The following is a 13993-nucleotide window of genomic DNA, read 5'->3' as shown; positions in this document are numbered from 1 at the left end:
AGTCGACAAAAATAAAAGAAAAAGGATCCTACCGCTTTCTTCCTAAAGCTCCCTTAAGGCTGACTAGGCTCCCCACTTCACTGATGCACTTAAAACGGTCACCACTTGAACTCAGAGAAGCCGGGTAGGCCGCCCCTTCTCTGCGGCTGCGAGCCATCGCGACGAACTGGATGACGGGCGCGGCACCAAGGATAGTAAAATACTTCTCATGCCATCAACGTGCGCGTGCAAAAGTAAATACGCTACAACGTTGACCGTGCTCACGTAGAGCATGGCAAGTAAAAGCACTACGAGAGAATGCCCATCACGCCATCATGCGCGTCACCCTGCTGCAGAGCAGTGGAGTCGTGTGACTAGATCACAGTGGCTAGCGTCAGCTCCTGATCTCTTGCAATAAGAACAGTTAAAGTGGTTTTGCTTGCTTGCCGCTGTGCAAGCAAGAGACTGAAAGGTCAGTTCTGCTCACTGCCATGGCTAGCCTATGTGTCGGCATCGTACACACACAAACAATCGATTTGTCATACCTCTAGCCCCACTTTGGGTGCCAAGAATATGGGGGTTCTTTCTCGGAAGAATGCGCCACGGGGAGGCTTGCCTTCTAGCCCCGACGTGCCAGCCCTAGCAGACAGAGCTGAGACTCCCAACCCGCGGTGCGAAAAGTCGCCACTGCGGCTGGTTTGGACCAGAGGAGACAAACACGAGTTGCGCACTCAAACAAGCTTTAATCTGTCTGAGTAATTATACATGGCAAATCAGCAGCACTAAAATACAACCGCTGTATAGCGAGCGAACGCCGCGTACGAGGGTGAACTAAAAACCACCTAATAAGTAAGCGCGCCAAGGACGTGAGAGGAAGAGTCTTCTCACCTGACACGGCTTCGCGCTCACATCCCGTTGCGGTAAGTGCCTACGGTGTGTGGGCGATTCTCGGTGACGGCGTTGGTCTCCTCGGCGGAAATCATAAACCGCGCTCGTGCTCCAGAATATGGGGGTTATTTCTCGGAAGAATGCGCCACGGGGAGGGGGCTAGATGCTACAGACGCCTTCTAGCCCCGACATGCCAGCCCTAGCAGACAGAGCTTTGACCTCCAACCAGCGGTGCGAGAAATCGCCACTGCGGCGGGTTCGGGCCAAAGGGGACAAACATAAGTTGCGCACTCGAACGAGCTTTCATCTGTCCGAGTAATTATACACGGCAAATCAACAGCACACAAATACAACCCCTGTGTAGCGAGCGAACGCCGCATACGGGGGTGAACTAAAAACCACCTAATAGGGAAGCGCACCAAGGAGGTGAGAGGAAGAGTCTTCTCACCTGACATGGCTTCGCACTCACATCCCGTTGCGGTAAGTGCCTATGGTCAGTGGGCGATAGATCAGAATGTCTAGTTGAACAAGCAACGCTGTCACTGAACATGGCGATGTGCACAGAAAGGCATTCTTCAAAGTCGGCAAGTTTCAAACCATGCGGCAAAATGGCAGGTCGTTGGAATGATTGACAGTCCGAAGCGTGGCACGGGCCTCGTTCACTCGAACAACGTTGCAAGGCACCAACACACTCTTTTTTGCATCAACAGGGAAGCGGGTTCTACCAGAGCGTGGTTTTTTGGGCTTGTTGGTACATGATTCCAATACACTATAGCGCAGCTCTTGTGTCCTCGTCTTTTGCTGCGCTATAGTGTATTGGAATCTACCAGAGCGTCGAAGGCATTGGGAACCGCACCCGAGGACACAACTGGGACGAAGATGGCGGACATCGCCGGAACGACGGTATCTTCGAAGACAGAAAACGCTTGGGCAGCCCACAAAGATTCTTCTATGAGGGCCGATAAAAGGCTAGGGCTAATTGATATCCTGCCACTGTTGAAGTCTACAGTTGCGCAACTTTTGCAAAAAGTCAACTCCTAGAATAATGTCTGCTAAAGCGAGGGAGCATCGTAAATTCAGTTCTAAACATGTGCCCAGCGATCACTACATTTACATCACAAATACCAAGCGGAACCAACGATTCTCCCCCTACGCCTTGAAATATAACAGTTCTATCCCAACCAAACATAATTTTACGGCCGAGATGGTTCTTAAAATCTAAACTCATCACAGACACTGTAGCACCAGTATCCACTACGGCCATACCACAAACACCCTCCACTAACACTTCCAAGCAGTTCTTTAGCATAACGACAGGTAGAAGAACTGACAACATCGATGACCTGGCGACCGCACCTCCATTGGCTGCACACGCATTTCCCAGTGACGGCGAAGAACGGCGGGGAGAGGGCAAACGTCGGGAACGGCGAGCAGGAGGGGCCAGGCTCCGGTCAGAAGCTGGACAATCGTTTTGTAGTAGAGCGTAGCGGTAGGGGTCCGAAGGGGGTGAAACGCTAGGGTCACGGACTTCTAGACTGATACTATGTAGATGACTTGACCCTTGGCGCTGGCAGCGGGAAGCCTGGTTCTGGCGCCGGCTGTAGTAGGAACGAGTTAGTGAGCAGGGTGGTAGGGGTCGTTCCGGTGTTCACGGGCAGGACGATTGTGAGCGGTAGTACCGCAAGAAGAGGAGCGCTGGATCGGAGCTGCCTGCAGAAAGCAGCTGTCACAGGGAAGTGCACTGTGGCTCACATCTTGATGCCGAGAGATTTAATCACAAACAATTTGTCCAATCATGTCGGGTAAATTCGAAGGCTCATGGGAATCCATGCTTGCGACAGCGGTGACATTAGGCAAGCGGCCGAACTTTGGGGTAATGCATCACAGCTTAAAAGCTTCGAACATGCGACAGTGTTTGGTAACCACTATGGCAGAATCCAAGTTATCTTTAGGGATCAAAAAGTTGTAGACGTCCTCCGCAATGCCCTTTAAGAGGTGGCCAACTCTGTGTTTCAGACATTTAGGGGTTTACCATTTCTCAGAGTTTCAGTACCTCTTCAATGTACATTATGCATGCACTTTGTACATTATGCAGGCACTTTGCTCACTGGAGCAAAGTCTGCTCAGCGCATTTCCATTTTGCCGCGGTAACCCCGAAACAATTCCGAATCTCCTCTTCAATGCGGTTGCAGCTTGTTAAGGACGCTTCATGGTTCTCAAACCATGTCAGGGCTGTGGCGTCCAAGAAGAAACAACGTTGGCCAGCTTGAATGTGGCGTCCCAGTATTGTATTTGCTCACCCGCTGATAATTGGTGCACCACTCATCCACGTCATTGCCAGCCTCACCTGAGAAGGTCTGCGGCTCGCAGTAGTGCTGCCAAACGGGTGCCGCTGCGCCTTGCTGCCATGGGTCGCCTTCCTGGAGCATATTCAAGGCCAAAGGCGGAAGTCCAGAGTCGTCGGCTCCAATGAGGTCAAGAAGGGTCCGTAGTGATCGTTCCAGCACCAGCCACCACACTGTTAAGTTTATTTACAAGGATGACTCAACCTTAGCCTGGTGTGTTCACTGAACGTTGGAGAGCTTCCTTTTTTTCACACTTCCTTCTCTTCTCAGTGCTGCCTGACAATATAATTGGTTCACAGGAAAGGAAAGGCTCAGTATCTGTCACAGTTGCTCTACCGGCACCTGAACCACACTGCAGAGGGAGGGAGGAAGGTGGGAGTGAAAGTGGAAAGAGAGAAAGAGGAGCCGTAGTGGAGGGCTACGGGACAACGTGCACTGACATCGAAAAGCACACAAAAGTGGCTAGGGACCCAGCATTTTATTAGCAGTCCTTGTTCGTCAGTTTTTGCTACATTGTTTATGACATCTCCAATTAAGGGCATTTTTGGGGTGCAGTGCTGTGGGTACGCTTAGAATAACCGCGTTTTGCACATCATGCCGAAAAGTGCCTGTAAGGCATTATTTGTATTAACATGTTGCGATTCGGTTTAGCCGCTATGTGCGAACTTGAAACGCAGTTCTGTGCCAAAGAGTCGGAGTATATAACAGGGCTTTAAATATTTTTCTTTACTAGTTTTTCTACAGCTACTGAGATGGCATAATATTCAGCAGTAAAGATTGAGGAGCACTGAGGCAATCACTTTGCGCACTGTTTTCTCCAAATCGTCCTAAATCAATGCACTTCCAACAAATTCTAGTCTTTGAATCATCTGTATAAAATGATGTGTATTTCTTTTATTTCTCGCCTAGTGTCAAAAAGTCCTGCAATATGTGTTCTCGCGGAGTTTGCTTTTTATGAAGATGTCTTAGTGTGAAGTCACACAAGGTGGGGAAGCTGTACCATGGTGGCAATAGGTTCGGTCTCTGGGTATTACTAGGAAATGCATCCAGTAAGTCTAATTCTCTGCATTTTCCTGACAGCTCAGGGTTTGACAGCGGTCTGACAGCTCAGGGTTTTTTGTTGAATAGTGTTCTGGATGGTGATGTTGTAACGATGGCATGACATAGGTGTTTTCACTGTTTTGGAAGAGCTTTTCAGTGTGTATGCACATGGAAGCACAGTTCTATCTGCAAGGGACGATTAACTAGTTTCGACGTAAAGTCTATGGATAGGTGATGTTCTGTATGCACCAGTTGAGAGATAGAGGCCTAAGTTGTGTTCTGGGCCCAGTCATTATAGGTATGATGGCCAGGCTGAATCATTCACTTTGCTCTAATAGTCTAAACAGGAGTGGACTAGAGAGCGATAAATCTGCAAAAAGCACGTCCTGCCAGAGCCCTACTGTTTTCATGAGATCATTTTAAAGAAATTTAGAGCTCGGGAAAATCTTTTTTTTTTCTTAAGTCATTTATGTGTGGTGAATACGCGAGTTTCTTATCAAAGATAGGGGCTAGGAATTTGTGTTTTTTTCTTTACTGGTAGTTTTTGGCTACATTTAGGTACAGAGTGGGGTCAGTGAGAAACCCTCTTTTTGAGTGAGAAAAGAAGAGCTGCAGCTTTTGTGGAGGAAAGTTTATAACTATTCTTGTCCACCCAAGCTGCGAGGTGATTTATCGTCATTTGTATTTGTCTCACCCTGGTATACTGGAGGTAGTCCAGGCTATTTGCAGGTCATCAACATATTGTCGCCCACCTCAAGCGGTTTCATTCCAGATAATCTATTTAACTCGCCTGACACGCTTCGTCTGCGAGGAGGGAAATGTCACGCAGAGCGAGGGTCAGAAGGATGTTTGTAGTCTCGGCCCTGCTACCATCGATCCCTCTGTAAATAAACCCCCCTGTGCGTACTGAGCACATACCGATATATTGAATACTGTGAGAATACACATGAATCCCCTGTCCCATTATAACGGCCTTATGTAATTATCACCTGAGTTTATGTGCGCTCTTAGAGAGGATGGTGAAAGAAAGGGCACTGCCTCCCAGTCTCCCGCAGCGCCACCGCCGCGGGTTTCCCTCTTTCCCGAGGTAACCCGGAGACTCCAAAGTCCTAGACGAGCACGCCTCTCGCGAATGTATCGGGTTTTTGGGCAGTTGATTGCGCAAGGGAGCGGTTCAGACTTTTCACCCAAGAGACCGTCGCCATCACCCCGGTCGTCGTACGCACTGACCACTGCAGGCCGTGAGCACGTAGCCACGCGGTATATTTGAGTGCTGTGTTTTGCCGTGTAATCGGGCAAAATAAAGCCTCTTCGAGTACGCAACTCGTGTTTGTCCCCTCTGGCCTGAACCCGCTGCAGTGGTGACTTCTGACACCGCAGGATGGGGGGGTCGCAGCTCTGTCTGTTAGGGCTGGCACGCTGGGGCAAGAAGGTGACATCCTCCTCTAGCCCCCTTTTGGTGCGTTGTTTCAAGAGTAACCTCCCTAATAATACTTAATGGACTTTGGAATTGTTATTGCCACAGAATTCATTTTACAATGAGCGCTTACAGGGCCTATGAAAAGCTACGTATGAAAACTAGAAAATGCACAACAGACATTCCATGATTTGTCATCGCAACGCAAAAACTTTTTAAAACACCTTTGTTAGTATTGAAGTTATGGGTTATGGGCGATCGGAAATGAGCGTGGCCGAAAGTGGTGTGTTGCCTCAGCTGAGGGGGCCTTACAGGTCCACACATTTGGCATCGGCTCAACCACCAGGATCCCCTTTTCCCCAGACACAGTGATACCAACACATGGCTAGCGTGGCTGCTCGGGATCCGTGGTGTCGTACAGTACATGCAAACACTTGTTCTAGCAAGATTGCCCCTGCTCGGTGTTCAGAAAAGAAAGGTAATTTTCCAAATTTCTTTTTTTGTACTATATGGCCTCGCGAATGCCTTGAGCACACAACTAGGACATCATTTTGCTTAATTTTGCTATATTTTAAAGGAAAGCTACAAATAAAGAATGGCATTGGTTTCTTCATTACCACCATTTTTTATTTGATTTCTTTTTGTTTTTGTTTTTTTTTTAGTATTGAGCGTACAGTTGTGTTCCCCAGAAAATTTTCTTCCAGAAATCCCCCTACCATACTAATATTATCAATTGTGAAAGGATAGTTTTCCTAAACTGACAGTTTACTGAAAAACAAATTCGAAAGCTAATTATTAATTAGTGAAATATTATTTGACTAGGTTAACCTATAAGCTTTCCATCAATGATGTATTCACATATTAATAATGTGGCAACAAAAAATTTTCCGGGAAAACGTCATCACACACACACAAAAGAATGGAAACATTTAAACACATTAAAGAGCAGTACCCTAGAATCTGAAAACATTTTTTCTTTTACACTTTTGTTACATTGTCTCAAACATTTGCACTGATATTGGGACTCCATCGGACATTCCCTGGTCATCCAGTTTTGAATGAATATCGTGTTTTAAGACATTAAAGTGACATCAAAACCAAGATGTTTACACAGAGCGCGGCTGCCTAGTTTTGACAACCTGACAACCTTTAGATGAATTTTGTCATCCATAATCACAAAATGAATCTCAAAAGTTCATGAATAAAAAATATATATGCAACAGTTAGCATTGCAAGCATGACTGGGTCAGACCTGGACATAAAGTGAAGTTTAGAAGAACTTCTTGTTGGGCTAGTTAGTGCATACTACTGTAGGAACAAGTTGCGCACAGCCCGTGAACTTCTAGAGGCGTATCATATCAAAACAAAAGGCGTTAATTGTGTCAATGACACTTCTGTTTCCTTGTACAAATCGGAAAATAATTTTTTAAGCGGCTTTGGTTGACTGTCGCACAGGTTATGATTTTGCCTTCTCATTCTTTCCGCCCCTCCCTTTTTGTCGGCATGTGTGCACACTGCCTATAAAAGCGATCTGAAGCGAATAAATAAACCAGTTAATAGTTTGCGCTCTTTCTGCCTACCTTGTGCTTTTTTTCCTGTGTGTGTCTTTCTGTGCGCAACTTGATCCTACAATAAAATGAAGGTTCACAAAAATGTGTAAATAATACTACGACACATAAAAAAAAAGTGCATCTTGCTGCATGCACTGAAGAACAGTGCCCAAAAGCAGAAGCGAGGGACGTGCTTCAAGCAGGATTGTCAGAACCTCCAGCTATACAAGAAAGAAAGTTGACAGAGCAGCCTTGACAGTAAAGGTGTAATCCCAGACAGCACTTGATGCAAACAATCGACACCTCTGAGTAAACTGCTGGGGCAGAAGATGGTTTGTGGGGTTTAACATCTAAAAGCGACTCAGGCTATGAGAGACGCCGTAGTGGACTCCGGAAATTTCGACCACTTGGGGTTCTTTAACGTGCAACAACATCGCGCAACACACAGACGACACTCCGTTTCGCCTCCATCGAAACGCAGCCGCCAAGGCCGGGATTTAATCCCGCTTCCTTGGACACAGTAGTCGAGCGCCGTAACCACTGCGCCACCCCAGCGGGGCGCTGGGGCAGAAGGAAAATTCCACTCCCGCTGCAGCAGACAATTCTCTGTGATGAATGAATATCGCAATAAATCTATACACAAGCCAATGAGAGACAGCCCATACATGAAGCTCCAGGTCCTAGTGAAGCAGAGAAGGACGAAGGAAAGGAGAAAAATGAGCTACAGCATAGACTATAGTGCTTCAGTATTGAAAAAGAATAAGATAAAAGGGAAGAGAAAAGATGACACTGGCAATGTTTTGAAGCCATAAGAAATGGAAAAGAAGACACTGAAACTGGAGACAGATATGCCCCTCAAGAAAGAACTGACAGAAAATAAGAGACAAGTGTCTGCGATACTACATGAAGTTGATAAGCACAGAAGAATATGCTGTACATCAAACCACATGCTAAAGCATCGGTAGACCCAGCTGACAATAAAATGTGTGGACGGGAGTAAAGGCATTTGCACAAAGCCATCACCCACGACACCTTTCCAAGACAGCGAATAAAAGTGAATAAAGCCCTCCATTTCAGCGGACAGGCAAGAAAAGGTGGATACGGCTGTCCCTAGCTGGTACTGAATTAGCAGGGCACCAATGCTCATGCCAGAACAGGCTATCTGCAGGCAACCTTACTAGGGCCTGTTTCTCACTGTGCTGGCAACTCTCTGCAAGAATGGCCAAATCCACCAAGCCTTTTACTTTCAATACTCTCCTCTCAAAGCTCCCAAAAACAAAACAGGGGGTAAAAAAATGGATCCCACCAGGGCATTGTGGTGGAGCTGGATACCAGGTGCCCGATTCTGTGCACTTGGCAGATGACCTTTCGTCGTTGTTGCAGACATAGATGACGAGGTCACCAGTCCTCTTACCGCCAACGTTTACAATGCGACCGTGTGGCAGAGGTGGTGGTGAGGGACATTCCTTTCCGCTCTCTGAAATTTTGTGCAACCAAGACACTGTGAATTGTCTGGAGCAGGTCTCGAGACATTTTATTTCTTTAGACTACTTGGGTCCAATACAATTTTCTCCTCCTCTGTGGCACAGCTTCTTTTGTTTCCTTAATTTATTTTTCCCCCAAGAGATTCATACACAAAAGAAGGAACTATGCTCCACAACAAAATGATCAAATCTGCAAGCTCCAACTGAACAAGCTTTTTGTTGTTTTCTGGCATTTTGCCCTTTGCACTCAATTTGTCTATGTGCAACATTGAAAAATAACTGCTCAAAACCATATAAAAACCTATTTTATAATGCTCTAAAAATCATTACCTTTTGAAAACCGCCATCAAAGTAAAACTAGGAGGCCCACTTGATTCAAAATTATGATTACTCGGAGTGTAAAATACTGTGAGCAAAGTCCACATGCTTACATAACCTTTTTGCTATTTTCTATAAACATGAGTGAAATCTGAATGTAGAATGTATATAAATGGTAGCATATCCCAGTCTGGATTCACCTCACACAGGGCTTTATGGATACTTGAACCGGCAGAACGATAAATAGAAGAAGATTCCTTGAAAAACATGAACTCTTCAGCAAAATCCTGTTCCTTATTGCAGATAATTGTGGATGCCCATTGGGATGCCAGTGTTCTCTTAGAACATTCAGAACATCTGTCCCGAGAATGTCACTAGATATTCAAATAATATATGACAGTTTGCTTTCCATCTCATTCATGCAGAAGGAGCTTTGCTTCCTTTCGCAGTGGCGTTAGATTACTGGCTTATCTCCAGAACTTGAGTGATTGTGTATGCTTTGGAGGATGAGCGGCGCATGCCCTGTTACCTTTCCTGGGAGACTGATCTGTTTTAAATAAACCCCAGTTGCTAGTCCAGTCGATGTGTGTGCCTCACCTTCCTCTTTGTCTTTAATCTTCCGACTAATTTTTTTTTTCAAGAACATGTACCAACTGACCCAAATTTCAACTCTGTTGCCACAAATATTGTTCACAAGCCACGGGAAATTGCACTAAAAAAGAGACACAATGGAAGGACACGTAGACAGGATCGCACTCATCCTGTCCACATGTACTTCCTTCAAGTCCTTTTTTTTTTTTCAGCACAATTTCAAATGGCTTGTGAAGACGATCACTAACTAGCCTGACAACAATAGCAAATATCATAGCATGTAACGTTACTTAACAAAAAATGTGTTCGAAGTTTTTTTGGAAAGAAATGCATGAAACTCATGCATTTCATGAACCCATGAGGGTTCATGCATTTCATGAAATGCATGAACCCTCAATTTTCACACCAAGCCAGTGCCCTTAAAGCAGAGCTCCACACAACCACTGGTGTTCTTGACAAAAGGGCATCTAGTTCCAGAAAGTTCTGTGAGCCTCCACAGCTATCAGGATACCTTCAGCCAAAATGAAAATTTGCCAGTGTTGCAGTCATTGCATTACGTGAACATTTTCCAGTGGCATTTATCATTTCTGAGTCAAAACTTGTTTTTTAGCTTGAACAGCATGTCCAAGCCTCAAGAAAGTCAATTCATTACGTTTGCCAACGGGACACAGCAATGGTTAATTTTTTACAAGCACATACAAAGCTTTTGCAAACTGTCAAAATCAGAGAAAAATGCGACATTAAAGTTGCACGATTTATGAGTTATAAACCCTCAGAGAATCATTTTCGCTTGAATGATGCAAGACTAGACAAGCTCTGGTAGCACAATCTGTCTGCAAGAAAATAGCAGAAGTCACGCTACCAAGCTCACTGCTTCGTGAAACATTTTGCCACACTCGCTAGCTTCAACAAAACAGCTTTCCATTTGCAAGCTGAACGATGCTAAATTCACCTGGAGCACGATCCGAGGGAAGGTTTGCCCTAAAGAGAATCACTTGAGCGCTAATGAGCGAAAAGAGGAAGCAATGAGAAATACTGAGCACTTGTCATTCTTGTAGCAGGCAACACAAGATATCTGTGTGCCAAAAGGAACTCACTGGGAGAACACTTCTAACAAACACTTCAATGCCAGCCGGCCCAACTTTCCACTCCAATCTACTTGGAATGCAGTCATGCTACTGAGCCACACTATATGAAGGACACATACTTTATCACTGCAATGTGCAATGCCAAAACAAGGTTGCAGTCATCACCTGCTGCATACAAAGGGCACCTACACTAAACAGGAGCCACAAACAACTGCCGTGCTAAATCCGAACCAAAGAAAGCATAGCGTAAGGGCAAAATGAGACAATTTGGTACTGGCACAATCATATATATATTAATTTGATGCTTAGCTAGCACTTGTTTTATTGCTGTATAAGTGACAAAGACCAGGCACCAAACAAAGGCTAAAGAAGTAGACCCACCAATATTTTTGTCACTTTTTTTTCTAACGAATAGTGCGCAAGACGATCATCTACATAAATGACCACACAGAATTTTCTTACAATTTATAACTGAATTTTTTCTTCAAACAGTTTTGGTTTCAGCTTCAGCCGCTCAGCAGTGACATACACGCATTTTGATCACACGAGTGAAGGTTGCTTATTCATTTTTTTTAATTTACCTTTCAGCAGACTTGTGCAAGCATTTGTGCAAATTAAAATCAGCAAAGCAGTGACAAATAATGTATCCCATGCATGAACTCAGCGCATCTAAGACATCACAGCTGCCTTTCTGTAGCTGAAACCCAAACTTCATACAGGAAGAAATAAAAAAAAAAAATTACTGCTTTTTCGCATTTTCCACATCGCTATTCATGTTTAATAATGCACTAAGCATCATTCCACAAACATAATACACAACGAAAAATTGGTGTGTCTACTCCTTTAAAAAAGATGTTGGGTTGATAGAGCACTTGGGTGTCTGAGATATTATAGCTTATTAAAAATGTTTGCATCTTTTGGAACCTTATAGGTGAGTACAGGGCTAGTGAATGAACCTTCTCGTAGAAGTAGTTTTGGGTGCAAAGGCACATGTTCTTGATAAAACTTGCAAATGTGATTTCGTCATCATTTTTCCTTTTTTTTTTTTTCAAATAACATTAAAAACATGATTCATGCAGCTGGGTTCCTACATACATCATACTTAGAATTCACACATAGCATTTACTCATTTTCAAAGTACCAGGTTATGAGCCGGATGTCTGTGTCCAATGCGAAAACAAAAAAATCATTCAAGTAATATGTTCCTGATATCTTCATAATTTCCATCCACTAAAGATGGCATTTAGGAAATTTAGTTCATTATTCAGTTCAATATCCCAAGTAATGCCATTTAGTTCTAATTTACTGCAGCCTAAATGCATGTAATCCGTGTGGAATACATATTGATTTTCCTGATTGTATTTAGCTGACATGGGCCCGTATTCAGAGTTTGCGTCGTTATCGAAGTGTCGCTATCTCACGTCCTCAGCGCCTGTCCTTGTCTTCTCTGTGGATTGTCGACTGTTTGCGCTCTTCAGTTCCGTAGAAAATCATGAGCCAACTAGGCCCAGTCAAAATTTTATTGAAGTATCTCACGTGACCTTGAGCCATCTGATTGGCCGAAACACCGGAACTGGGTGTCGCCACTACGGAACTGGAAAAGGTGGCAACGTCATGTTCTGACTTTTCCACCAATCAGATGGTCATGTGAGATAGCAACACTTCGATAACGACGCAAACTCGGAATACGGGCTATGTCCCATAGATGGTCACTGCAACTTTGCTTAAATGGACAGTCTACTGCTGGTAATGAGGATAAAAATATTATTTGCTTATTCAGGTAAGATCTCACTAACTGATGGCAGTAAAGAGGGCGAAATTAGCTTAGCCAGGAATATTTTAAATTGACTAAGAAAGTCAGGTCTCAGTGGATGGTAGCACCATGCTGCGTCCCCTCGTTGTGGCTAACATGGTATTTGTCCGAGCGTCTGAAGTTGGTATATAAGCACAAGTTTTGGACAAACTTTGGCATCCATTCATTACAACTCATTACCACTCTCATCTTACAGAAAGTTTCAGAAGGTTTGCATCTCGAAATCACCGGGTGGAATAGTTTAGTAAAACTTCCTGGGCGAGTTAGTGCATTTTGTACATAATAAGATTAGAGCGCAAAAGAACTGCCACACACAGGCAGAGTAACGACACACAGCACAAGCGCTCACTACCAACTGCTTTATTGCCAGAAGGTGACCCCTTATATACGGCGAAAAGAGCATGAAAATAGGGGGATAAATGAGGAATAGTTTAGCAGGAGGTGACACGATTCAGAATATGCTATGGTGGTGCTCTGTGGGGCCTACACACATGATGATGATTTTCTTACTTCATCAAAGCTTTTTCTCTTGTTTTTTCGGTACCTAGAAAGGTTAAAAAATGTGGAAGGAGACAATGACTGCCAAACGACACGCAAAAAGGCGAGGAGAAAGCTCTCGAAAGCCCAACACCGGTGCCTTAAAGCATTTTTGATGTCCCTAGAAATGTCCAGCACAGAAAAGCAAGAATGGTCACTTGTAAAACAAGTTCTGACAACGAAGCAAGCTCTGTTTAGCCTCATCTATAATTGTATTTAGAAGCTCGAGTTCACGTGGAGAAATAACCTCGCACTTCCAGCTTCGAGGAAGCAGGAGAAAGATGCTTAAATGTTTAATGGGCCCTCAACACTGTTTGCACGCAAGTAAAACTCGTTTTGTGAAGGCCTCAGCAATGGTTCCCTCCTTTTAAAAACACCACTTTAGAGTACCATTCAAATTAACCAATGCCCAAAACAAGACGTCCGAATTAAGGAACATCCATCGCCATAAACAAACATGGGAGTTTGGCGGGACCAAGGCATCGGTCCAAATCATACAAATTCAAATTTCAAAACCAACGAAGGTCAAATTAATGAGGCTCTACGGCACAGGAAACCAAACCAAATCATGAGTTTATTTGACAGGTGTGGAACAAAAGAGCTACAACATTATAGCTAAAACAGAAATTGTGAAAGCAGGAGATTCAAAACAGCCATGGAGAAAGGCTAAACAAAGCCTGACCGAATCATTCCTCATTACAGCTCTGCATGTTGTTGTGACCGCGGTTCTGGCTGAGGTATGCGCAGACTCCAGCAAGCTGGAAATGGAGGCGTACCTAGCGGACGCCGGCGAGCGACTGCCACCAAAGTAGCGAAGCGGCGGCGACGGCAGCGGAATGACGCTTTGTTTCTGGCTGCGGCGGCCAACCCTTCCCGCCTTTCGGACATTAACCCCCTTGGCACCCATGGCGGCAACAGCGAGAAACCTGGACGCCGGCAAGC

At 44.7% G+C, this 13993-nt stretch overlaps 1 protein-coding gene across 12 annotated transcripts in view; it reads right to left on the bottom strand.

Moving 5' to 3' along the window:
- LOC146180296 (P-selectin-like) overlaps positions 1-13993 on the bottom strand; it is a 103493-nt gene that overhangs the window by 48800 nt on the left and 40700 nt on the right. For 8 of the 12 annotated variants that reach the window (XR_014700822.1, XR_014700821.1, XM_084579519.1 and 5 more), the window contains one exon: positions 8527-8697. The exons of 3 other annotated variants lie outside the window; for them this stretch is intronic. Coding sequence is in view for 7 of the 9 variants with exons in the window: in XM_084579519.1 (XP_084435645.1) it covers positions 8527-8697 (171 nt within the window). In the remaining 2 variants the exon portion in view is untranslated. Of the gene's footprint in view, positions 1-8526; positions 8698-13993 lie in introns of those variants that run through there. One more of the 12 variants, XM_084579522.1, reaches the window with a different exon arrangement.

Source organism: Amblyomma maculatum, chromosome 9 (genome assembly GCF_055883805.1).
Source record: "Amblyomma maculatum isolate TAMU_Amacu chromosome 9, ASM5588380v1, whole genome shotgun sequence".
NCBI lineage: Eukaryota > Metazoa > Arthropoda > Arachnida > Ixodida > Ixodidae > Amblyomma > Amblyomma maculatum.
This window is presented reverse-complemented; position numbering and strand designations above follow the sequence as displayed.